The sequence below is a fragment of the Xyrauchen texanus genome, chromosome 7 (genome assembly GCF_025860055.1).
Source record: "Xyrauchen texanus isolate HMW12.3.18 chromosome 7, RBS_HiC_50CHRs, whole genome shotgun sequence".
In the NCBI taxonomy this organism is placed as follows: domain Eukaryota; kingdom Metazoa; phylum Chordata; class Actinopteri; order Cypriniformes; family Catostomidae; genus Xyrauchen; species Xyrauchen texanus.
In genome coordinates this window covers 47,153,771-47,181,753 of record NC_068282.1, presented here as the reverse complement: position 1 = coordinate 47,181,753, position 27,983 = coordinate 47,153,771, and the positions used below count along the sequence as shown (strand labels likewise).

General features: G+C 36.3%; 1 protein-coding gene across 1 annotated transcript; it reads left to right on the top strand.

The window, feature by feature from the left end:
- The first annotated feature begins 104 nt into the window (after positions 1-104).
- On the top strand, positions 105-27,596 carry LOC127646686 (fatty-acid amide hydrolase 1). The gene is made up of 15 exons (XM_052130498.1): positions 105-483; positions 1,575-1,688; positions 1,950-2,090; positions 2,308-2,441; positions 9,510-9,716; positions 16,776-16,816; positions 16,896-17,020; positions 17,142-17,267; positions 18,110-18,207; positions 19,682-19,781; positions 20,013-20,056; positions 21,642-21,681; positions 21,779-21,887; positions 24,878-25,023; positions 27,071-27,596. The coding sequence occupies exons 1-15, from the start codon at positions 271-273 to the stop codon at positions 27,203-27,205; spliced, it is 1,773 nt and encodes a 590-aa protein (XP_051986458.1). The 5' UTR covers positions 105-270; the 3' UTR covers positions 27,206-27,596.
- The last annotated feature ends 387 nt before the right edge of the window (positions 27,597-27,983 follow it).

Sequence of the window (27,983 nt, the reverse complement as noted above, 5' to 3'; positions counted from 1 at the left end):
CTTTGAAAAAAATACTTCCGCAACCTAACGGCTGAAAAAGGGGGCGGACACTATTGTTATTTTGAGTGCAGCTGGTTGGCTCTCCTCAGGGAGTGTATCAGGCGCAACCAACAGAAAGGGAAGTTGCTTTGTGTGTTTATTTTTCCTTTTTTTCTGTCGTTTCCTTCTGCCAATGTGCTTAAAGTCCGACCAGCAGTGGGTTTACGAACATTTGCAACCTGTGTGCGTAGTTTCAGGACACATTGAACTCGGTTGCAAAGAGTAGCAGTTATGGAGAGAATTAATCTGCAGCAACTTCTTTCAGACATGCAGACTAACTGGACATCGATAATTGCAGCCGCAGGTTGTTGTGGAGGTGCATTTGTTCTCTTAGTGAAATGGACAAATAAGCAGAAGATTAAGAAGAAAATACTGAACGCACGGAAAAGACGAGATAAATCCTTTCAACAAGCCGAAGAAGCTGTGCAACAATTTAAAATGACGGTACACAAACATGCACCTGTGTTTGTTATACAATATGCATGGATATAAGGGTTTATTAATAGGAATGCCATTTATGAACATTAATGCTAATGATGAGAACTGTTCTATTGGGATATAACAGGGTTTAAGAAAATTTTACAATTGTGATTTCCAGCCCTGAGAATGTATTTAAATGTCTTTCTGTTTTTCCTATTTATACTCCGTTTTAAATATAAAGGCTGGAAATTGTTGTTTTTAAAAATAATATGTTATGTTTAATTACAGTTACTTCTGATGTAATTGTGTTAAATACTTTATAGGCTGCAGAACAAGTCTATATAAAACAATAGTGAATTTAAAATATAAATGTAACATCTAATGTAAAAATGTATATTTTCTAATTTAACGCTGCCCCTTTAAATTCTTTGGCCAGTTCATGAATAATTTATTTCATTTTATATGATTTATTTGACAGAATTAAAAGAACAGTTTCATGTTTATCCTTGTATTTTTCATCTGGTCGAGGTTGATAAGGGTTTTAGAAAGTAATTAGTAATAAGTTTTATTAGTACGAACAATTTTCAGACAGAGTAATTAGTACAGTAATTTAATTACACTGTATAAGATTTAATTAATAGTTAGTTATTACAGTTTTTTATTGTAATTTACCCAACACTGGTAATATGCCACATAGAAAATACAGTATTCAAAATCTAAATTAATCTTGGAAATAAACAGATTCAGCTCTATTTCTAATTTGCATGTTAAAGGCATATTTTGTGTTAAATACAAGCTACATTCAATCAACAGCATTTGTGGCATAATGTTGATTACAGCAAAAATTAATTTTGACTTGCCCCTCATTTAATACAAGAACAACAACAAAAGTGTTTACAGTAAGTCTCTTACAATGGAAGTCAATAAAGAATTAATGATCGCTCAATACTAAGACACATTACAATTCAACTATTCGTTTAAATTTGCTATACTTTACAATGTATTTTTTATGATTTATTTATATTATTTAATTATAAATGAGTGAAACTGGTGGATTGTGTTTTACTATATATAAATATAAGAATATCTGACGTTTTTCTCTTGCATCTTTCCAGAATCCTGGCTTTGAGAAGAGCTCCATAGTCTCTTTGCCTTTGGTTGAACTCATTCAAAATCTGAAGGAAGGATCCCTGCAGCCAGATGCTGTACTTCATGCATTTATGGAAAAGGTTGTAACTTGTAATTTTTCTTTCAATAACTCTGCATATGACAGTTTAGGGTCCATTCTAGAGGTCTGAAATTGACGTTGAACAATTTGAAATGACCCTCTTAACCCATCATGTGCAACCTTTCCTAGAAACCATTTACGAGTAGTTTACTAGTGCTTTTCAAATGATATAATTCAATAAACAGATTTTGCATTAGAAGTAGTGTGGAAACTCAACATAGTACCAAAAAGTAAACAACATGTCTAATGTTTGACTTCAAAGGCTTTGGAGGTGAACAGTAAACTGAACTGCAACACTGTTATGCTGATGGACTCTTTAGATCATTTGAAGGATGACAACACCCACATGAAAGGGCTTCTATATGGAGTACCGATCAGCATCAAGGACAACATCGGATATAAGGTGGATATAAGAGAGCGGAGGCGGGTGTGAAGTATTTAGATGGGTAAAGGGAGGCAGGGGCAGACTGGCCATAGGGAGAACCGGGACTTTTCCCGGTGGGCCGGCCGCGAAACATGGCCGAACGGACAAACACCGATTTCTCTTCCCAGTCCGCCCCTGAAGAGAAGTGATTTCCTTTCCTGTTTTAGACTAAGTAACTTTCTGTTTGTATAAACAGGGTCACGACTCTTCATGTGGCGTGTTGTGTAAGTTGGATCAGCCTGCAGTTATGGACAGTGTGGTCGTTGCAGTGCTGAAGAGGCAGGGTGCGATCCCGTTCGTCAAAACTAATGTGCCACAGGGACTTCTCAAGTGAGTAAACAATCCAAACCATTCTTGGACACAAAATGAGTACAAAACCACATGCATTTGGTGTCAAAATGTTCAAAAATAATTTTCATAATCAGTATTTTTATCTTGTTCTCTAGTAAAAATATCTTAACATCTTTAAAACAGGACACATGTACTCGAGACACAACATTCTGAAAGACTTGAGGGAATATATCTTGAAATGTTGAAATATAGCTGTAAGCAGCAAATAACGGGGTTCAAGCGTTTAAGACGTTTCAAGTAAATATGTAAAGGATATTAAGTATTAATAAGACATTCTGTAAGCACCTAAAATAGAGATCTTTTATAATAGATTTTTAGAACTATTACATTGAGGACCCTCGAGATATGGCGTTTTTAACAATCCTGTCTGTTATAGCTCCACCTATAGTCCGATCTCAACCAGATTTTGTACCCTTCTTCAGAATCACATGCTGCATATGTGTAAAACAAATTATGAAAGTTTGACATTGTTCAAATTTAGCGTAGACCTCTTGGGTCAAAAGTCAAATAGGCCCACTATGTTTTTTTTCCGATCGGCCATTGTTAACCTTGTCTAATAGCTGCTGAAAGTTGATTGGTTGAAGGCGGCCATGTTTTTCAGGATATGCGACACTCCTAAAACTTGATGACACCTTGAACAAAGACACTGCGTGCGAAATTTCAAGTCGTTTGTTCAACGGTTCTATTGTTATTAGGGATGGGCAGATCGATACAAAAGTATCAATACTTCCGATACTGATGTGGTATCAAGAATATCGATCCTCACACAACAATATTGATTCTGAAGGGGTTTTTTAAACTAGTGATCTTATTATTTAGAGAACATGAATATTAATGCATCTCATAAGCTTCAAAGTGGAAAATAATATTTTTCTGAGCGAATTGTTTCATGACACAGGAACTCAATTTTCAAAATTTTCTTCTGCTCATCTTGATGTTCAAAAATGCTAAAATACTCCAGCAGACAGACAGCGCTCACCCTTTCAGTCATAGTGCTCGTTCAAAGAGGGAGCATTGCTTTCCTGAGGTAATGACAGAAAAACAGCATCTGGAGTTATTCACACTAAGTAATGAGAAACCTAGACGTGATGTGTATTATAATGGGCTTGTGCGACCATTTTTACAGGTTTATTTAAAATCAGATTTATTAAAACATTGATAATGATCTGTAATCCTCGTTAATAAATGACACCCTTATGAAAGCGACCTATGGAGTTACTGTAGTAATATTGTATTAGACATGACTAGTAACCACGACTGTAGTAGCCATGTTTTTTTCTTTTTGGCAGAAAGCAAGGTTTTGATACATTTAACCATGGTTTTGCTACAGCATTACTGTAGTATCCATATTGTAAATTGGTACCCATATAATAATATCTATGGTTAATTTTAAGGTTTTATATGTTGCTTATACTTACACATTTTTAAAAGGTAAACAAAGCAGCCTAATAATTTTCTGTTTGGGCCTATAAATATATAAAATAATAAAAAGTAATATTCAAGTTACAAATTTTATCCAAAGAATTCATAAAAATTCCATTAATTAGAGGTATCGGTATTGGTATTGATATCTGCGATACTGGCCTAAAAGTACTAAAATAAGGATCGAAAAGAAAATAAGTGGTATCGCCCATCCCTAATTGTTAGAGCTTTTTTTGGATTGTCATTGTTATAGCGCCACCTATTGTCCGATCGCAACCACATTTTACACCCTTATCCAAAATGACATGTTGCAAATGTGTAAAAAGAAAAAGAAAATTAAAGAGTTTAGAATTGATAGGCTTTTGGGTAAACTAGGCCACTCCCATGTTTTTGAATTATCCTGTTATTTTTATATATATATATATATATATATAATTATTGATCTAGGCTGTCAACAGATTCTTCCTGTACAGGTTTTGTTGATGTCGAATGAAAACCTAGGACTAGTTTGCAAAAGTCGTTTTTTGAATAATCTCAAATATAATCAAATATATCAACGGTTCTACAAAGTTGTTTAGAATGTGGCGGTCCATCATATGATATGAATAACTTGTGTCTGTGTGAAACAAAGCAGAATATACTGTACAACCATTTACACGCTTTTAAAACGCCATAGTGCCATATAATTATTGATATTGTGACTCCAGGGAATATTTCTGCTCTCTCTGGTTTGGTTTTGATCAGGTGAACAGCCAAGAACTAGTTAGAAAAAGTAGGTTTAGCAAAAAATCCAATATGGCGGAAAAGTAAATTGGTGGTATATGATATAAAGCACTTGAGTCTGTGACAAACGGCCCAAAATGTTTGTTTTGTTCACTGTGGTGCCCTTCTTTGGCGACTGGGCCGAGTCCGTGCGTATGTATAGCCAGCCGGAGTACTACCATTCCCCAAAGTTTCATGCTAATTTTCAACGCAAATGTTTTGAGGCCTTATTTTGTTATTTTAAAGGTGGGGTATGTGATTTTCTTTTTTGACCATTTTTTCAAAATAACTTGAAATCCTATTCCTAACCCACTTACTGGCTGTAAATTAGAAGCACTGAAATGAAAATTAAGCAATTTAATCATCTGTGGAACGGGCAGGACTCGAAAAACTCCAGCCGATCATTTTCAAGACCATCTAGAATCATTGGACAGAAAATGTGTCAATCAAACGGTCGTACCATGCCCCACCCTCCCCCCCACCACCCTGGCGCTGCGTGTCCGTTAGTCATCAGCTGCTTTCAGGTGGAGCGGCATTTACTACACAGAGCTGTAGTTCATCACTGACAAGCTGGGCAATTTACCCTTCATTATCACGGCCCAGCTTGTTAGTGAACTACGGCTCTGTGTAGTATACGCCACTCCATCTGAAAGCAGCTGATGGCGATTTACTAATCAATGAATGCACTTTATGTTATGTGCTTTACTGACGAGATGCGCATAACAATCTCATCTGATAACGTTATATCGGTCAGCCCTATATTTAGCCATAAACTTCGGTGACAACCAGGACGTCCAATATATTTTATATATTTTATACAATATATATTTACATTTCAAAAACATCAATTTTCTAACAATACTAATGATTTATGTGACTGTTGAATGTTAATAATATCTGGTGCAACTTACCGCTGAATGTTGTGCCATGTTGACGGTCTTAGCAGGTAAATGGTGACGTCATGCAGAAACTCCAACCTATGCTAGCCTGGCTCGCTCTCGCGCATCTGAGTTTTTGCTCGTGCATGATTGCGCGTCCATGTTTTTCGAATGGGTGGAGTCAGGGCCAGCGTTGGAGGAGAGAAGGTAGGACCTTATGAGTTGTGTATTTTCAAAATCTGCCGGCCGTTTTGCAAATCACATACCCCACCTTTAAGCAACATAAAATCTCTGAAATGTTCAGATTCTAAACTTTCAAATGATATCTCATATGCCTGACTTATGTATACAGATACTTTAATGATTTAAGCTTTTGAAATGTTTAAAACTTTAATGTTTTTTAATGTCACGATATGTGCCACCCTTTGGTTTAAGGGGTAAGTATAAGAATATTAGGATTATTTACTTGCGCTTAAACCTTGAAATTTGCCAATTTACCGCAAACGGTACGGTGACAAGGCAGACCAAATAATAACAAACTGTCTAAAAGAGGAATAACAGGTGATGGTCAATATATCATGGAAACATGGAAATTTACATGGAATGTTGATGATAATAACATGGACATTCAATGGAAATTGCTTCATAGAATTTGTATCCAAGTAAAAGTCATGGTTAAGAGCAAACATTTCTAAAATTAACTAGTACTGTTTCTAAAGTTAGCTGCAGGTCAGATGAAACATTTTGAACTCTGTCCTAAATATCTTTACAATGATCTCTGCTACAACTCCGTTCCCTCTGTGTTTACATGCATCTGTTAAACATGATGAAATTATGCACAGAAATTTAGTGGATTTTCTCTGTGCTTCACATGATTATATGAATGCAGCCATTGTGTAAGATCATGTGTACCAAGCTTGACCTTGTCAACATCAAACCTTTAAACAGTCTGGAAAACAAATTAACGACAGTCATAAAGGCTTAGATGATATCAAACACCTTTAGCTCCACAGTCATTCAACTTTTATGAGAGGTGAAGGTTGATTGCCACATTTTTCACCTCTCTAAGAAAGAGACTTTCCTTTTACACAGTCCTTCAGTATAGTGTAGTGCTAAGGAAAATGTAGAATTTAAGATTGGGCTCTCTTTCAAGGATTTGAATTGAATTTGTCCCAAAGGATGTTGGATAGAGCACAACAGTCTGGTTCTGGAAGTAAAATCCCTTTAATTTTCACCATAGGGGAATTGATTTTTAATAATAACTTACAAACCTTTAAAAACAGTCCTATCGTGATCTCTGAGGTTCTGTTGAAGATATCAGCATTATTTCAACATTTCAACTGCTCATATATTTGTATTTATGTATTAATTTTGATATAAATGTAAAATATATTGTATAAACAGTAGTATTATAGTAGAATTACATCCAGGGCCAGATTCAAACTCATGACTCCATGGTGGTCCAGGGGTGGTAGTCCACATCAATACTCACTGAGCTACCCAGGCCCCCACATTAACCAAAATTAATAAATGCTTTAAAATTATATTGTTCATTTTTAGTTTATGAAACTTAATTAATAGAACCTTATTGTAAAGTGTTATGAGGTAATTATTATAATTGCAGTTTTCATGACCTCCTATTAATTGATGCACACGTTTATTTGCACTTCTAAAAAAATAACTGGAAGTGTATTAAAATGGTAAAAACCTTGTTAAAGCATCTAAAATACACACTTTCCATAATGCATTCATGTACAGTTTAATCTAACATCTTCCTGTGGAATAAAAGTTCTTGGACACGTTATTTGTTATCTACCGAGCTATAGAGTGCTAAATATTGAGTGCTTAAATTCACTTATCATGATTGCATTGTTTTTGTGGATGTTTTAAAATTATGACAATATTCACACCATTGGAGCCCATTTTCATGATTTTGCCTAGGGCTCCACAAACTCCCGCACTGCTTCATGGGATTGTAGTTCATTAACGACGTTAAAAGGAGTCTTGTACCTTTTGTCTGTTTCTTTGATTTTCAAATATATCTGTCTTCAAGTCAAAGTAGAGTTAGTTTGATATAATTTATAACAGTTGTACTGATTAATTAGTGCCGGTTGTTGCTTTTTGGAACTATCGTTATCTGCAAAATCGTTGCCGATAGTTTTTCCTTCATTTCAAAATAAGAGTCCCTGGTGTGTTTCGGGCTTGTTTATACATAAAAGTCCTGCGTTATGCACCACATCTTATTTTTTTCTGGTTATTATTTGGATTTTCGTTGAACAAAAAACTGCATGTGGGATTTTCACATTGGACTCTTTGCCTTTACCCGTCTAAAGTTTTTAAACTCGATTTAAAGAATGTCAAAAACATTCTTTGTTATTTATTCTGTTCTATCATGCACAGGAGATCAACGGGCAGTGAACATTTTCACAAAATAATACATTTGATTTCAGCTTGTTTCTCACCAAACCTTATCATATGATTTCATAACAAATAATGTATTAGACTTCTGAATTATACTTTTGCATTCTTTTGAAGTTTGAAGGGGTGGTCATTATAAACTGCCATTGTATGACATCACAAAAGAATTTCTCCCTTTGTGTTATGAAAAAGAAAGAAAGTCATATTGGGTTATAACAATGATTAAATTTGACTTTTTTGGTGAACTATCTCTTTAAGAATTTTTTTTAAAGAAAAAAATGTATGGGACAAATTGTTCTAGAGCCAAGACTTCTAAAAGTGAGCGGGCACTATTGCGCTCTTGAAATAACTTGAACTTAGTTGAATTGGCCATGCTCCACAGAATGTTGAAACCGAGACAGCAAGAGGAATTTACTCAATTGCAATTCATAAAAATTCAATAAAATTACACTGCTTTAGGTGCTTTGGCTTAAATTAATGTACACTAAACTACAATAGGCCAAAATCTGGGTTACAGTGAGTCAAGTTTTGGAGGGTTTAAACACAAATTGAAGCTCTTGCAGTAAATCTTCTGTTAAAACTCATGTGCTATTTGAGCTGTAAAGTAGTTTATATTGTCATTTTTACAATCGTTTTAGGGTTTATTGACATCACATCGTCATGGCAAAGAAGTTAGTAAGTTTTAACACAGAAAATGTTAGTGATTTTTATCACAATAAAATAATTTTTACACACACATCCTTTTTTTATTTTAATGTTCAAAATTTGCCCCCATTCACTTCCATTGTTAGTGCCTCACTAGAACTTTGATTTTAGCTTTTTTTTTTTTTTTTTTACAGAAAAGGAGGGTTGAGTCAAAATGTATTTTTGTGGTAATTAATATTTACATTTACATTTACATTTACATTTATGCATTTGGCAGACGCTTTTATCCAAAGCGACTTACTCACTTATTACAGGGACAATCCCCCCGGAACAACTTGGAGTTAAGTGCCTTACTCAAGGGCACAATGGTGGTGTCCGTGGGGTTCGAACCAAGGACCTTCTGATTAACAGCCCTGTGCTTTAGCCACTACGCCACCATAATATTATGCTACAAATGCTGATGATTGAGCTTAACGTGTGTTGAACCAGAATATACCTTTTAAGATTTTTTGGGAAACTCTTTCTTGTTTCAGGGGCGGCTCAAGTGGTAGAGCAGTCGGCTGCCAATTGCATGGTTGGCGGTTCAATTCCCGGCCCACATGACTCCACATGCCGAAGTGTCCTTGGGCAAGACACTGAACCCCAAGTTGCTCCCAATGGCAGGCTAGTGCCTTGCATGGCAGCTCTGCCGCCATTGGTGTATGAGTGTGAATGGGTGATTGGGACACAGTGTAAAGTGCTTTAGCAAACCCTAAGATGAAAAAAAGGGCTATATAAATTTACCATTTATGTGGTCCAGCCCATGTTGACTCGATGTGAAGTTACTCTCCTTACAGTTTAATTAACTTTACCTACCATTGAGACATTCTCACTTGGTTCAACTGGAACCAACCCAAACCTCCTGTGTTTGTTTCTTCTGCAGTTATGACTGCAGTAACCCCATTTATGGGCAAAGCCTGAACCCCATTAACCTTCAGAAGACCTGTGGCGGTTCATCCGGAGGGGAGTCCGCTCTGATTGGTGGAGGCGGGTCCATCCTGGGCCTTGGTACTGACATTGGCGGGAGCATTCGAATCCCATCAGCCTTCTGTGGAATCTGTGGATTTAAGCCCACATCAAACAGAATAAGGTTATTATGCATCTTTTGTCTAATTTGTGTGTGCAGGTACAGGTCAGGAGCTTCAGTTAATGTTCACATACACCATCAGAATGGGGAGAAAATGTGATCTAAATGATTTTGACAGTTGGTGCCAGATGGGCTGGTTTGAGTATTTCTGGGATTTTCACACACAACAGTCAAAAACAAAAAACATCCATTGAGCGGCAGTTCTGTGGATGGAAACACCTTGTTGATGAGAGAGGTCAACAGAGAATGGCCAGACTGGTTCGAACTGACAGAAAGCGTACGGTAACATCACCATGCTGCTCAGCCCTAATATATGTTTATGATGTGCTATGTTAATTGTAGTTTGGATCTTTGAAAAACATGTCTCGAGATCCCTGCTCATTCCAGCTGTCTTTTAGCTTTTAATTTTTCTGTGTTCCGGATCAAATCGCAGTTGGTTGTCTGCGTTGTCTTACAAGGTACTCTTTTGACTGAGAGTTAATACGAATGTGTTCCACACATGCGAACCACGACTTCTTTGTGATTCTCTTTTAGTATGCCAATGATGGGCACAAACCGGTACTGTCCGCTAGTCGAGAGAATCTGGGCCGCATGTGGACCGTCCGCGCAGATTGTGCTGATGATAAAATTTGCATCACGCGTGCTGTGCACGGAGCACTGTCTGCTTGTTGGTTAGACGAGGCCTGTTGCTTGTACAGCTGCTGTGTTGACCCCCCCTTATAATTAATCACACTAAGTTAACGTCTTAAACTGATGGGCCTAAAATGGGGTGTAATTAGGTGTTTTGCCACAATGTATCGCAAATACAAAAATGTGAAGATTTGTATATTGCGATATAAATATGTAGTTAGATTGATCCATTTCTCTCAATTTTAACTAAGCAAAAGTTTATGCAACAAAGGGCCTAGTCAGCTTAGTCAGGTCTGATGCATGATGCATACTTTTTATATACACTCACTGCGCACTTTATTATGAACACTATGGTCTTAATTAAGTGTCCGACGTGGTCTTCTGCTGTTGTAGCCCATCTGCCTCAAAGTTTGAAGCTGTTCTGCTCACTTTAATTGTACAGAGTGGTTATCTAAGTTACCGTAGCCTTTCTGTCAACTCAAACCAGTCTGGCCATTCTCCTCTGACTTCTCTCATAAACTGGATGTTTTTAGTTTTTGGCACCATTCTGAGGAAATTCCAGAGACTGTTGTGTGTGAAAATCCCAGGAGATCAGCAGTTACAGAAATACTCAAACCAGTCCATCTGGCACCAACAATCATGCCACAGTCTAAATCACTGAGATCACATTTTCCCCCATTCTGATGTTTGGTGTGAATAACTGAAGCTCCTGACCTGTATCTGCATGCTTTTATACACTGCACTTCTGCCACACGATTGGCTGATTAGAAAATTGCATGAATAAGTAGATGTACAGGTGATCCTAATAAAGTGCTCAGTGATGTGTGTGTGTGTGTGTGTGTGTGTGTGTGTGTGTGTGTGTGTGTGTGTGTGTGTGTGTGTGTGTGTGTGTGTGTGTGTGTGTGTGTGTGTGTGTGTGTGTGTGTGTGTGTGTGTGTGTGTGTGTGTGTGTATCAGAACGATATATATTAGTAATTGGAATGTTAAAAAAATATGTCCAGCTCACGTTTCACCCCAAAATAAAACATATAAATTAATATGTTATATTTTACATAAAGACTTTTAGCGCATTGTACCTCTTAAATCACATTGCAAGTGTCCCGACATTTGACATCTAAGGAGTTTGTTTGGAATTCCCTTTATTTTTAATTGTGACTCTCATTAGATGATCAGAACAGAATTACACTAATTGGAGTGGTGGTGGCGTAGTGGGCTAAAGCACATAACTGTTAATCAGAAGGTTGCTGGTTCGATCCCCACAGCCTCCCATTGTGTCCTTGAGCAAGGCACTTAACACCAGGTTGCTCCGGGGGGATTGTCCCTGTAATAAGTGCACTGTAAGTCGCTTTGGATAAAAGCGTCTGCCAAATGCATAAATATAAATATAGAAAATATAATTAATGTAATAATAATAATTGTTATTATAATCAATCTTAATTTATAACTGTAATAGTAAAATTGTAATTGTATTTTTTATAAAGTAAATTTAAATGAAAGCTTCCTGCTTCGCTACTGTTTGGATGCATCTGCTTTGTGCTCCACGCTTTGCTCTCTTGCTTTAGCATTTTAATCTCTCATATGTGAAGTTCAGCAAAGTGCCATATTATGTTCAGCAAATGTAATATGGCACCCACTCTACAACAAAAGACTTTTGGGACTGATATTTTACTACAAAAAAAAGGGGTTTTCTGTGAAAGCAGTCTATCAGCCTCCTGCAACTGGCAGTTTACATTCCTAAAAAGGGAAAACACAGCTTAAAAAAACCCAGCAAAACTGATGGCAAAAGTGACTGATGAAAGTGAGAGCAAAAACCAATGGCATAAACAGGGAGCTAAACCCAAAGGTATTCGACATATTAGACAGTCACAATCATTGCATATTTCAGCTTTGGCATCTTCCTCTCCAGTTATGCACGACTAACCAATACTGGTATTCTTCCACCCCCAATATGTCTAGAAAATAGATTTGAACCATTAATGAATGTGAAGGAAGAAACCCGAAATGTGATCAGGTTTAGATCACAATAGCCAGCAGCTAACACTACAGCTGGCAGGTGCTCTAGGACGAGCAGACAGCGGCATTCAGCTGAGACCACAGTCTGAGTGTAGGTGACTCCATTATCAGAAACATTGGTGGCGGGGCTACTACCACTTGCTGCGTTCCTCGAGCAATGGTTTCTGAGGTAAATAAGGAACTTATGAACATTTCAAATGAACCATAAGACCTTGAATCGAGTTATTATACATTTGGGGTGAAATTATATTCAGAAAGAGCAGTCAGAACTTCTTAAGAGGGATTTCAATGAACTCTTTGAAACACTTGGGAGATTGAAAGTCCAGTTGTTCATAAGTGGACCACTCCCAGCCCGAGGAACACATATGTTTTCTTGGTTGCTAAGTCTAAACACTTGGCTGCACAAAACCTGCAACAAGAGAGGACTGAACTACAGTGATCATTCTTTTTTGGATTCAAAGAGAACTGTTTAAATCAGATGACCTTCACCCAAACAAACTTGGTGCAAAAGTGCTAAAGGACAATATCTACTTCTCCCTCCTTCATCCATCTGCAAAGCGCACAAATCCACTCATCCTGGATGGCACACAAACACCACCGCAGTGTTTGGAGGACCACAGGATCGCACTTCAGCACCTGGATGGACATTTGATCAACAAATACAACAATAACACAGAAGACACAACAACATGAGCACAACACACACAGAGCATACTACAGTCAGACTTTGACGACTTAAAACTGCTCCAAGATACAAGTCCCAAAGACTATTTCCAAAAAATTACAACATAATAACAGACATACATCAGCCTTCAGAAACACCAGAGCCACAGTCTCTGTCACCACACACCTTCTCGCTCATGTCAACCTTCCCAACTCCTGAGCTTCTCTGAGAAAATGGAGGAACTAGTGTATGCTGGTAGAAAGCTCTCCCACTCCATTGCTGTGAGCCCCCAGATGCAAACCAAAAAAACGGCGGGCCCCTCTACCACCAAAGCCTGCAGGCCCAAATCACCCTCCCTCTAAGAGAACTCTCCGGCCACTGCCACAGTGGGTACATCTCATCCATCTTCTGCTCTCGATGAACAACAAACAACCGCTAACAGCTCTGATTGATGTGTTCGGGCTCCCGCTACGGTAGCAGCAACATTCACAAATGTTTACAGATCATGCGGGATCCCACTGTGCCAATAGTTTTTTCAATACCTGTTGTGTTAAGTGATTGGAAGACTAAGGCTTTCTTAATACGTATGGCAAACCAATCTAATCTGTTGCATATTGGATGTAAAACCAACATTATTGTGGGGCCAAAAACAGATACTGTCAAGTTAGCACTTTTAAACATCCGCTCACTAAAGAACAAGTCGTTTCTAGTCAATGACCTCATCACCACAAACAACCTGGACTTTATGTCTCTAAATGAGACTTGGTTAGATAAAAGCTACAGTACAACAGTTCTCAATGATTCAGCCCCAACAAACTTTACTTTTATGAGTGTCTGCAGAGCTGTTAAGAGAGGTGGAGGATTAGAGGCAATATTTAAAGATGTCTTTCAATGCAAGCAAAATACTCTAATACAGCTTAGCCAAATACATATAAACTCGGTGTTTCCACAAATCCTGACATTTAATCGTGAAAAATATTTCCGCTCTTTGGTCAGTTAGGATCACTACTTTATTTTAAGAATGTGAAATGTCAGAATAATAGTAGAGAGAATTATTTATTTCAGTTTTAATTTCTTTCATCACATTCCCAGTGGGTCAGAAGTTTACATACACTTTGTTAGTATTTGGTAGCATTGCCTTAAAATTGTTTCTATTGGGCCAAACATTTTGGGTAACCTTCCACAAGCTTCTCACATTAAGTTTTTGGCATTTGGCATTGGACAGAACTGGGGCAACTGAGTCAGGTTTTTAGGCCTCCTTGCTCGCACACGCTTTTTCAGTTTCTGCCCACAAATGTTGGATTAAGGTCAGGGCTTTGTGATGTCCACTCCAATATCTTGAATTTGTTGTCCTTAAGCCATTTTGCCACAAATATGGAGGTATGCTTGTGGTCATTGTCCATTTGGAAGACCCATTTGTGACCGAGCTTTAATTTAGTCCTGGCTGATGTCTTGAGATGTTGCTTCAATATATCCACAGAATTTTCCTTCCTCATGATGCCATCTATTTTTGAAGTGCACCAGTCCCTCCTGCAGCAAAGCACCCCCACAACATGATGCTGCCGCCCCCATGCTTCACAGTTGGGATGATGATCTTCAGCTTGCAAGCCTCACCATTTCCCCCAAACATAACAAAGGTCATTATGGCCAAACAGTGCGATATTTGTTTCATTAGACCAAAAATTAAGATCTTTGTCCCCATGTGCAATTGCAAACAGTAGTCTGACTTTTTTATGGTGGTTTTGGAGCAGTGGCTTCTTTCTTGCAGAGCAGCCTTTCAGGTTATTTAGATATAAGACTCGTTTTTACTGTGGATATAGATACTTGTCTAAACTTGTTTCCTCCAGCATCTTCACAAGGCTCTGTGGTGCTGTTCTGGGGATTGATTTGCACTTTTTGCTCCAAACTACATTGATCGCTAGGAGACCGAATGCATCTCCTTCCTGAGCGGTATGATGGCTGAGTGGTCCCATGGTGTTTATACTTGCGCACTATTGCTTGTACAGATGAGTGTGGCACCTTCTGGCGTTTGGAAATTGCTCCCAAGGATGAACCAGACTTGTGTTATTTTACACAATTATTTTGTTTTTTTTTAGGTATTAGCTGATTTCTTTTGATTTTCGATTTTCCATGATGCCAAGCAAAGAGGCACTGAGTTTGAAGATAAGGCCTTAAAATACATCCACAGGTACACCTCCAATTCAGTACATCTCCTATCAGAAGCTAATTGTCTAAAGGCTTGACTTCATTTTCTGGAATTCTCTAATCTGCTTAAAGGAACAGTTAACTTAGTGTATGTAAACTTCTGACCCACTGGAATTGTGATATAGTCAATTAAATGTGAAACAATCTGTCTGCAAACAATTGTTGGAAAAATTACTCATGTCATAAAGCCTAAAGACTTGCCAAAACTATAGTTTGCTAATATTAAATCTGTGGAATGGTTAAAAAATGAGTTTTAATGACTTCAACCTAAGTGTATGTAAACTTCTGACTTTAACTGTAGGTAGATTTTATTATTTTGTTAGGGACTGTCTGGTGGAGAGAATGAGTGATGCGCTGCTGTTAGTACCTGAATAAAAGACACCTAAGACACCCCGCACTCTGTACCAAGAGTGGGCAGGAGTGGTTCTGGAGTCCACATTTATGTTCTAGTCCTTACTTGGGAGTCTTTATTAAGAATCTAGCAGTGGCTAGATGGCACACCTGGATGTAGTGGTATCTTGATTAGAATGTGGGGATGTCCTTGTGACATCGGAGACATCCGCAGAAGGATGGCGCATATAATAGTCTGCAGACTTTCAATGGGAATGGGAGTCTCCCTTGGTGTCTCCACTCAGACAGAGGTGCCCCAGGTTTAGGAAAAGATAGATAGCAGATTCTTTTAGTTCAGATTAGATATTTGTATTTCTTTTCTTTTCTTGTTTTATATACACAGTGTAAGCATTGGTTGATCATGGGTACACTGAGATCTACCATTTGAAATTCAATAATGATTTGGATCATTTCATGTTCTCTGCTTTTTCAATTCTCTGAAGTCATGCTCTTAATAACTGTTCTACTGATTTTTATGCTATTTTATTCTTTTTATTTTATTTTTCTCAATGTGTGTATTGCTTTTTATTTTTATTTCATGTTCTTAATTGTTTTTGTTTTATTTTATGTATCTTGTATTTTCTTTAAAATGTATATGTAAAGCACTTTGAATTGCCATTGTGTATGAAATGTGCTATATGAATAAACTTGCCTTGCCTAATTTAAATGGAAAAAAACCTAAATAAATCATTCTTAACCTCTTCAACTCTGTTGATCCACCATCGGGTCTAAAAAGGGGGTGCTATATTGCGAAAAACGTTTACGCTTATATCGTTGGAAAGCTTAGAATCAGAACTTTTTGTAGGTAACATTTATGTTACTTAAAATAACAAAGTAAGGGCTTAATAGTAAAGCATTCGTGTTGCTATAAGCACCACCTAATGGTTATGCGGTAGAAATATTAATATATATATTTTAGCCAAAAATGCTAAAGTGCTAATACAAGGTTTATTACAAATATATTTTCTTTATTAAAAAAAAAATATATATATATATATGATCTTGTGGTGAAATCAAAAGGAAGAAATTACCTGGACATGTTCTTGCTAATTTTCACTCATATTTATTTTGTTAGGATTGCTTTATGTTATGTATTTATTCATGCTGATTTCTTAATTTTTTATGTTTGCTTAGCTTTGTTTTTAATCATCTTTATTTAGTTTGCGTGGAGCCAGTTCTTGCAACAAAGGCCAGAAGGCAGGTGAGATTATGAACTTCATCCTTACATCTAATTTTATATAGTATATAAACATCTAAGACATCTCAGTGTTGATTTGTAGTGTTCTCATCTATTGGCCCCATGGCAAGGGATGTTGAGAGTTTGGCATTGTGCATGCGGGCACTGCTCTGCCGGGACATGTTTACCTTGGACCCCACTGTCCCCCCCATACCATTCAACCAAGAGGTACTACTGTACAAAAAGCACTCCAGATGCCAGTTTAACAGGCTTGTATTTATTTCATGTGAATGCAAAGTTTAGCGAATGCTTGTCCTAAGAGTCAAAAACATTTACTCTTATTAAACAGGTGTATGAGAGCTCGAAGCCCCTGAGAATTGGTTACCACGAGAACGATGATTACTTTCTGCCGTCCCCAAGCATGGCCAGGGCCTTCAGGGAGACCAAGGAGCTTCTAGAGAGAGCGGGACACACGGTACACAGTGAAACTGCTTATGTCTAATTGCAGTGTTTCCTTCACCGCTAAAGAGTCTAATTTTTCAGCAGCCTTGTTGTCAGAACTTTTTTCCCCATTGAATATCTCTCTAGGCATGTCAAATATTTTTTTATATTTTTAACCATACCAACAAGCTCAGAGAATAATCACAACCTTGTAAACTTGGCTACAATACAGTACCCTGACTTATAGTCATTGATTAGAAGTATAACATTTTTATTGAAATATATTCAATAGTTTAAGACTGTTGGTGTACTGACTGGATTACATCTTTCGCAATGCTCCATGGGAGTGGCCAGTCGCTGCTGTGCTCTTTTGCCACAGTTTGCATCTCCATGGTAACAGTGACTTGTCTGATTGGAGAATCTCTCTTCAGAATTGTGGGTAGTGTAGTTTGTCACTGGGAATTTGACTGTTAAACACTATTTCTTAAAAATCACACTGACTTGTGCACATGTTAGAATCACGTGACCAGCCGAATACTACTCGCTTAATATCAGTAACTGTCCTGTTATTTGGACTCTTTCACTCATTGATTAAATGAGTGAATACTACATTTCTACAATGACATCTGAAACTGAAATCTTTTGTTTTTAATTGATGCTGCATCCAAGCCACTAGGAGTCCGTGTAAGTCCAAGATGAAAAGACAAAGACAAAAGTTACTGACTGCACCTTTAATATTATAAGTGATATTTAAAAAAAAATCTGTAGGAAATACTGGTGTCAACACATTGTACAGAACATGTATGCCTGTTTGTATGAAAAGATTAGTTTGCATGAGACCTGTAGTTTTGTGAGCAGATTTCGTTCAAATTTCAGCTGGTTCCATTCAAACCACCACGGGTCTTCTTTGCCATTACTGAACTGGCTTTTAGAGGGGTCATGGCTGATGGAGCTGCTACCCTCTTGAGTCATCTGTAAGTCTGTTATCAGCATATTCCATGATTAATCTTATTCTTAGTAACATTAAACACTCAATCTCAGTGACCACTAGTAAAACATTTTCTATTTTGCATTGTTCTAATTCAGGTTTTTAAATGACAAAATGTACCAGCATAGCTATTTGAGTAAAAAGTTGAATTGATAAATATGAATTTTGAAATTTTTTTGTATTTGGAATGCCCCATTGTCAGTTGTTTATTTAGATTTTTTATTTATATATATATATATATATATATATATATTTATTTATTTATATATTTATTTATTTATTTATTTATTTATTTTTTCTACAATGTGATCAAAATTAAATTGACCCCAAAAAGAAACGGTGTTAATAGAATGGACACCAGTCACATTTCTGAAAAGTGTATGTCTACTTTGTGGTGAAACAGGGATACAAAATTTCTTAAAGGGATAGTTCACCCAAAAATGAAAATTCTCTCATCATTTACTCATCCTCATAACATCCCAGTTGTGTATGACTTTTTTTCTTCTGCAGAACACAAATGAAAATTTTTAGAAGAATATCTCAGCTCTTTAGGTCCGTATAATGCAAGTGAATGAGTGGTTTGATAGGTGTGGGTGAGAAATTAAGTAAAATTTGCTATAAATTCTTCTCCCTGCCCAGTAGGGGGCGTATGCATGGAAAATGTGAAATACCAAAACACAAGAAGAAGAATGTGAAAGTGGAGATTGACTGGGCAGGCAGGAGAATTTGTAGTAAAAATTGACTTAAATATTGATCTGTTTCTCACCCACACCCATCAAACCACTGGCGTCGTATGGATTACTTTTATGCTGCCTTTATGTGCTTTTTGGAGCATCACATTTTGGCACCCATTCACTTGCATTGTATGGACCTACAGAGCTGAAATATTCTTCTAAAAGAATAATAATCACCACAATATGTAGAAGGGTTGGCCCTTCTATCAACATTTAATATTTGATTTTAATTCTTTCTCGTTCTTTCTTGTTCTGTTAATGTGGAAAAAACACCGTAAATGGATGTGACATGTGAAATCAGCACTTGCCTATAGGCTACATGATGAAAGAAACCATCCAGAATGCTTTGAAACCATTAGACTTTGACTTCTGAGATATCGGAAGTTACATATAAATATTACAAATAACTGTATCGGAAATTGTACATATTGGAAATTATTTTTTTTGTACATTTAAAAAGTGTTTGTACATCTTTATAAATTTTTTAAGCATTCCTATTACTACAGAATGATATATATATATATATATATATGGGCTATAATTCTTTTGCATTTTTCATATTTGTGCATCGCTATTTAGATATTTTTTGTTCGTTGTATGTCATAACTTTTCTTTGTTTTAAAATTTTTTTTCCTTAAAATCCTGACACTTTTTATTTATTTCCTTGTATATGAACTAGATTTTGAATCTCAGACTTTGGACAACAATGTTTGCTTGTACTTTCAGGGAGGGCGGACCCATTGACCCTTGCCTCCGTCCCCAAATCGCCCCATACCTTCTTCCAGACTTCGTAAAGAAGATTCTTTCTGTTGTTCTCAAGCCTTTTGTGAGTTCCATTTATTGAACTCTAGAATGCATATATGGGACAAAAATGACCCAGTGCCTAATTTTTAAAACATCATTTCTACACAAAGTGTTCTTTTCTGTCATTCTGACAGATATTCCTCAATTATGGCATCTTTGATCATTTTGAGCAGAGTTAAGGATGAAAGATGTTCAACCTAATATGTTTATAGTATTGAACTGTATTTATGTTTGTATTGTACTCTGTTTGCAGTATCCACGAATGTCTGCAAGCATGGATGCAACTCGCGGATTACGGTAAACTACATAGATGCACTTTTCCATTTCGCCTGATGTTCTGTTTAAATTATATGGGTATATTTAACATTATTTAACATGAACTAACAATGAAAAATTATTTTATGGCATTTATTCATCTTGGTTGATGTTAATTTCAACATATACTATCACATAAAATCAAAAGATGTATATGTTAACATTAGTTAATTAATTAGGTATCATGAACTAACAATTAATAATTCAATTTTTATTCAGTAACATGAACAAAGATTAATAAATGCTGTAAACAATATATTGTTAATTGTTTGTTCATGATACCGAATGCAATAACTATTGTTAACAAAGGGAACCTTATTGTAATGTGTTAATTCATTTGAACTGATGCTTATAAAGCATCGGTTCAAAACATCTTTACGGTCAAAACGTTAAAGTCCCTGTATACATAAGGCATATGAGGTATCATTTGAAAGCATAGAATCTGAACCTCTCCATCTTTTTTAAATAAAATAACAAAATAAGGCTAAAAAAAATGTATGTCGCAAATTAACGCCCCCTAGAGGTAATGGGGTAGAAATCTGAATATGAAAATAAAAGTCCTTCACATAGCACCTATATGGACAAGTCATATATCAAATGCAAGCTCTCATTTTCATGAATGTGACTCTACGGTTTATTTTGTTGACCTAATACCACAGTTATAAAGTGAAATATAATTTCTGTAAGTCATCAAATACAAAAATCTAATTTATGCTCTGATAGCTGCTGCTGTAAGCGCCAAGTAGACAAACAACTTTATATATGTTTTTACCTTTCATTTTCTAAAAAATGAGCCATTTTTTATTTGTCTTTGAGTTTGCTTGGCTGAATAATGCAATGTTATATCTTAGATGTCCAGAACATAATATGCCATCCAGCAGGTAATGTATGCTAAACAAATCGTCAGAAAAATATGTTTACGACTATTGACATAAATAAAATGTTTTTATCATCGCAAAGGGGAGGATATTAGCTTTATAATGACAACTATATTGAGCTTCTAGTGCACAAAGAGGCCATGATATTCAGTGAAACAATAAGAGTAGCACATCTGTGAGGGCTAAAATGCGTTAGAGCGCCACCTACATTTCAGACTTGTATATTGTGATGGAATGTGATGGAGAAAACATAATTGTTTTCTAGTGCTTACTGTCATCTAGTGGAATGAAATTATACTTTTCAAAGTGAGCTAGAGTGAACAGAACCAGAGTTACATGCTTACAAATTAGGACATCATAAAAAATTTATCATAAGATTATAAACACATACAGTATTATTTATGAATAATTGAAGTCTTATTTAATGTATTTAATTAGACAAATTTTTTGCAATTAGTGTGAATGGTGAGCTTTTAAATTTGAATGTGAAAAATTGCAGGCAGCAGCCCAAAAATTCACCAGAATATGAGGTGTTAAACTTTGGTTTGTTTCTCAAACAAAGCTATTTTATAGCTTCAGAAGACTTGGAATATTGCACACAAGCTGTATCGACTACTATTCTGGTGAACTTTTGCCTGTTTTTATATACTATGCTCATTTATAACTATTTTTTTGGCTCTTTTTTTAAGGTCCATACCAGAATTATGGAAGAAACATGCAGAAATTGAAGTAGGCAATTTTTATTATGTATTTCATATGATTGTATGTATGTTGGAAATGGAAGGAGAAATAAATAATAATTAATTGTCTCATTTTAATTCTGTAGGAATATATTCACGATGTGCTGGCAGAATGGAGAAGACTGAATGTGGACGTTGTGCTTTGCCCGATGCTTGGACCAGCCTACAATTTCTTATACTGCGGCAAACTCTCAAGTAATGTGTCTTGTCTTAAATTTAACTTAAGTTTACATTATAGTCATCTGAACCATCGTCAAATCTTTCGTGTAAACTCACGGGTTGGCAACCATAAACACACGTGTCATTTTCACTTGAACGATAAGAGAAGGAGAGATGATTAATGTGTATTTCTTTTATTTATAGCACATTCATCACGTCAGAAATGCACGTCAGATTTGTTTGTGCAGTAAGCACAACAGTTGGCATAGTTTTCAAATTGTCACACCGTGTCCTATCCAGATGCGATATAAAGCGGCATGTGACATGTTAATCAGAGTTTTTAACAATCTAGTCTCATAAAATATACATTTTTATAGCTAAATTTTTGCAAACTGAGATTTACGTGTCACGTTGTTCATTTCGTCTCCGTTACCTGGTGGAATGAACACAAGAGGCACTTTTTATTTTAACACAAATCGTGACTACAGTGGCTGATTATGACTTTATAAGCACTTATTTTTCATCTGTTACACACACTGGGTAATGATATCAAAACACTTTAATGTAACCATCATTTGAAAAATGATACATTTTAACACTTGTATTACAGACCCACCTACGTTTACACACGTATTCCAATGTGATTAGCTTCTGTTGTAGCTCAACCTGTAGGGTTGGCTCACCGGCCACTGTGGCTAGTAGTTTCCAAGGTCACAAACCACTCAACATTTTCACTAGCCAAAATCCCCCACCTTGCAAAAAGTTTACTGGAGACTGTAACTGCATGCATTTTGTTTGGACATTATTTGAACAAGAATGATATAAGTTTAGTAGGATACAAGCCTGATTTAAGTCACCTTTAGAATATCTGTCATGTACAGTTAGAACAGGAGGAAAATATGTCAATAATTTGTCCATATTTCATGGAAGCTTAAACCAATTCATTAAATGTACCTGTTTAACAGTAGCATTTGTAATGATAAGGTAAGACCATGGGTGGCTCCTCATTACTGTGGTTAGGTTAATGTAAAAAAAAACTTTTTAAGTAAAACATTACCAAATAACAAAACATTGATTTTAGTCATGGATGATGTGTATTTTAAAAACTCATCATGTGTATTATTTGTTTATAGTGTAGGGGATGTCTAGCAGTTTGAAGGTTTTGATTTTCTCCCATATAGAGCTTTATACTAGAATGCTCTCTGGGTCACATAAGTTTTATTGTCTCCGCCGGCATCCCTGATATCGAGTAAAGCCAGAGAGACTCAAGCAAGTTTTGTTCTGGAGCCCGCTGACCATATGTGTCCACTGGCGTGTGTGTCCACTGTTTTCAATTTCAGATGAGAAACCACCTTGCGAGCGTGGTGCTCTGATCCTATTAGAAGTCATTGAAAATGCTTGTTTTTGCCTCTTATGAACGTTTCGCACAGATGCGTATGTGAGTTATGAGAGGCATGAATACCACAAAATTTTCTTCTCCGGTGGCTCCAAATCACCTGATAGTCATAGAATTTTCAATTCAGGAAAAATGCTGAAAAGGTCACCCGCCAAAGTGGCTGGGAAGAGTGACGAAGTTACCCTCGGTTGGCGGGTGTAAATTTCAAACCCTTCTCACCTGATAGAGTGTTGGACTTCGGACTCTGAAGACCGCGGCTTGAAACCAGTGAAGCACGCAAGCTGACATGTGAGACGAAAGTGATATAGAAGCGACACAAAATTCACAAAATTCAAAGAAGTGGTTGTTTCTTAAAACAAATGTGACATGAAAAGCACATTTTCTGAAGCGTTACCTAAAAACACCTGCTAGTGTGTTATTAATGCGACTGTTCAGTACAAAGTTTAACTCGTTTTGACAAATGTAAATTGTCAGATTATCAAATTGACAAATTGTCAATTAAAAATTATCAGACAATAATCACAAAATGGCAAAATATAGGTAGATTAATCACTAATTAAGTGCATAAAAAACATTTGAATATCTTTGAAATATTTGAAATCACTAATCTGAAAATCAAATAAAGCAATTATTTAATCCTCAAAAGTACTCATTGCACCAACTTGGTACTTTATAAACATGACTTAAAACTGGACTAATGACCTTACCCGTGGAAGTTGTGTAAATCAGACTGGAACTGGCAGTTTCAGTCAGCTGTTGCCATTTTGTGTGCAGTATGCATCAGACAGTCTCTGAACAGAGACGAAAACGGGCTCACTTCACATGCTAATACCAACACATTAGCATATGAACAACTAGATTGAGCATCTAGTCCACTCAGAGGCTGAGATATTCAATGTAACAACAAGGGTGATGCTTGAACTGAAAATTAGACTGAATGTCTATGGACGAGCACATCTGTATGGGCTAAAATGTGCTAGAGTGCCACCTACATTTCAGATCTGTATATTGTGATGGAACGTGATAAAGAAAATATAAGTTTTTTCTAGTGTTTACTGTCATCTAGTGGAAGAAAATTATTCTTTTCAAAGTGAGATGAACAGAACCAGAATTACATGTTGACAAAGTTAGGATAACAATGGAAAAAAATAAAGTTTATTGTTAGTTTATATACATATACAATATTATTTATGAATAATTTGAGTCTTTTTTTTTTTTTTTTGTTCTCTGAAGGGGTTTAGCTACAAAAATTATAAAAATGCTTCGTGAAAGTACAGTTAAAGAAGTACATGAGACTTGAGTGCTGTAATTAAAATCTTCTGGAGCATAAGTTAGAAATGTGCAAGGAACAGACCAAAATGTAGGAAGATTATATTTACATTTTGGTCTTTTTCTCACACAAAGCTATTGTATGATTTCAGAGCACTTCAGAAATCATATGGACTTCTTTAATGTTAGCTTTTGTAATTTGTGTAGCTTGACCATGAATGCTAGAAAGTCATATAGGTTTGGAACGACAAGAGGGTGAGAAAATGATGAAATAAATTTAATTTCTTTCTCTCTCTCTCTCTCTCTCTCTCTCTCTCTCTCTCTCTCTCTCTCTCTCTCTCCCTCTCCTCTGCTACTAAAGGTGCTCTCAGTTATACGGGCATATACAACCTGCTGAACTTCCCTGCGGGGGTCGTGCCCGTCTCCACTGTAACGGAAGAGGATGAAGAACAACTTTGTCAGTACAAGGGCAACTTTGGTGATTTGTGGGACAAACTCTTTGTTAAGGTAAATATAAACCGTGCAGGGCATGCTACTGATGTCGTGCATGTAGTATTTTAACTTTATACAATTTGGCAGTCTTTACAATCAATAATCACTAATAGATGACATATGCATGGATGGAGGCTGCCACAAGGGGGCAGCATATTCACAGTTATGGAGAGGGAACAATATTGCAAGTAGCAGATTGACTTATAAGTTTAATGAAATGGGTTATATGTGTCTGTGTGATAAAAGGTTGGCTAGTTGTCACATTTTTTACTCCAGTAAATATTTCTCAGGGTGTTGGGATTATTTTTAAATGTAATTTCTGTGTTGGAACTTACCTAAACGTTTCCACCGTTATGTCCCAGGGGGTAAAAAATGTGGGCTGTTTCAATATAATCAAATATCGTGATATGTTTTCTCGCAATATTGTATCGATACATGGATCCATGTATCGTGATATATTGTGATATTTTTAGTGCAGTCAGAGACTCTGCAGGATTCTAATCACACAGCATGAATGCTGTAAAGAAGCCATTGGACCAAGCAAACACTACTGTCAAAATCCCTGCCACAGTTCTTAAAGAGACAGTACCGTTTTAGCACTTGTTCTACACATCGAAGTCAAGATTGTAAATAGTAAAAATTAGGAATGTAAACAACAAACATGTAACAATAACCTGTATACACGCAATATTATATATTCTAAAATAATTTCAATACAACATATTTATTGATGGATTAAATGGACTCTGTTTTTAGATAAGCTCAAATGTCACAAAAATGATTATACATTTGAAAAACTTTATTTTATTATTCGTTTGTTTATGTCCGTAATTTAACAAGTTAGAAGGTCCCCTTATAATAAATAACAGCATTAGCTGAAAGATCATTTCTTATATACTGCATCCAAGCAAAATGGACATTATAACTGAACTATACTCAAAATCATTTAAATAAAAGCAAAAAAGAACCATGATATTGTGATGTATCAAACCGTGACAAGTGTATCGTGAAGTGGCTGGTGATACCCAGCCCTATAGTACAGGCCATTGACCTTTAAAGAATCAAAAGGGGGGAATGTTGTCACACTATGGGGTAAGTTGTCCTAATAGAACAGCCTATTGTAGGTTTTCAGTACAATTTAAGAGTGTTTCTTCAACTTCGGGAAATGTTCTTGGAGTTGAATTTCACCTTTTATATTGTTGTTATTTATTTCACATAAAAACTGACTTGGAAACATTTTAACAGTCCTTCATTATTTATTTTCTGTGCTTTTCAAATGTCTTTTATGTCTAGATTTTATTGTTTAATCCTTGTCCCAGCAACAGACTTTCAATATTAAACTATTATAAAATGCATATTATTTCATTTAAACTATTTCAATATTTATTGTGTGAAAATTATTTTTATAAATAAAAAAAATAAAAATGATGACTGTCTCACAGTTGTGGCATCATATCAACCATGCTGAATCAATTTGCCCCTAATAAGGTTTTTTCCAAAATGAGTGTTCTTGTTAACCAAGTGAACAAAAGTGTCAGTGAAGACAAGTGATGTTTGAAGAACACAAAGACAAATCAAGGGACATTTCACTTGTAAACAGAATATTTTTATTGGCCATCACTTCCAATCTAGCTGTAATTTTGTCAAATTATGCAAAATGTGTGAAAATATTATTTGTTTGTGTGCATTACGGATACATAACATTATGTTAGCTATAAAAAAAATGTACCACAGAATTCTATTAAACACAATACAGAATTTGAGATGTGCTGGAAATGACACTGTGGTGGGAATTTTCATGACAGAAATCTCTTGTGATGCACTAACATACACTATTGGACATTTTCACGAGCGAAAACAAGCATTTATGTTGTTGGACTTTTGACTTATAACCTTATAGTTACTGTGGAAATGTGACAACTAGCCCCGGTCTCCCAGACTGTTCTTTCAACCTAACAAATAACAAAGCAGTGTAAAAGACTATTTTTTGTGTGTGTGTGTGTGTGTGTGTGTGTGTGTGTGTGTGTGTGTTTTGTGTGTGTGTTTTTGTGTGCGTTTGCAGGCTGTGCAGGGTGGCGTAGGTCTGCCTGTAGCAGTACAGTGTGTGTCTTTGCCGTGGCAGGATGAAATGTGTCTGCGCTTTATGAGAGAAGTGGAACAACTCACAGCCAAGAACAAACTCTGCAGGCCACATTAAAGTCTGCACATGTACAATACTTGATGGCATCAGTTTGTATATTGATTAAGCATTTGGTCTGCTATCACTAGAGTTGCTGGTTTAATTCCACACTAGATATAATTTGGTGAGTTACTCCTGTGAGATTGTCCTTCTTTGAAATAATAAACATGTATATGCACCAACAGAATATAATGTGACATCATATTAGAAAGACTCCTAATTTTGAATTTAACACATGAAGTCTGAATGTTATAATTGCCCCCATTACAGGGTTGATTATAACAGTGGTTGGGAGCAATTGAAAAATATTAACCAGTGCCAGAAATTAACTTTTACATTAAAGGGCAATATTTTCCCCCTGGATTTGATTTTTAGGGGCTTTTTTAATGGGGGCATATTTTTTAACCATTTAAAACCATAAACTGTGTCTCATCTGGTTAATGTCAAATACTTTGTTTTAATTGATTAATTAAAAATGTAATAAATTATTCTTACAAATTGAGATATTACCTCTTACCCTAAGAATTAAATCTACATCAATTCATATTTTTGGCCCTATATATAAAACTAGGATTATAACAGGATATTAAGCAAATTATTCCATGTAAACAAAAAGAAATATTTGCCCCCACATTTTGAATTTTATCTGAAATAAGAGTGCCCCTCCCCTCCCGCGGTCGGCGGTCTCAGACCCCGCCACGTTTCAGCAGCTGGTAGGGTATTCCTCCACCCCTGGTAGCGGCCCTGACCGCTCCAGGTGTTCGGTTAGGAGCCCCTTCTCCCCTCGCGGTCGGCG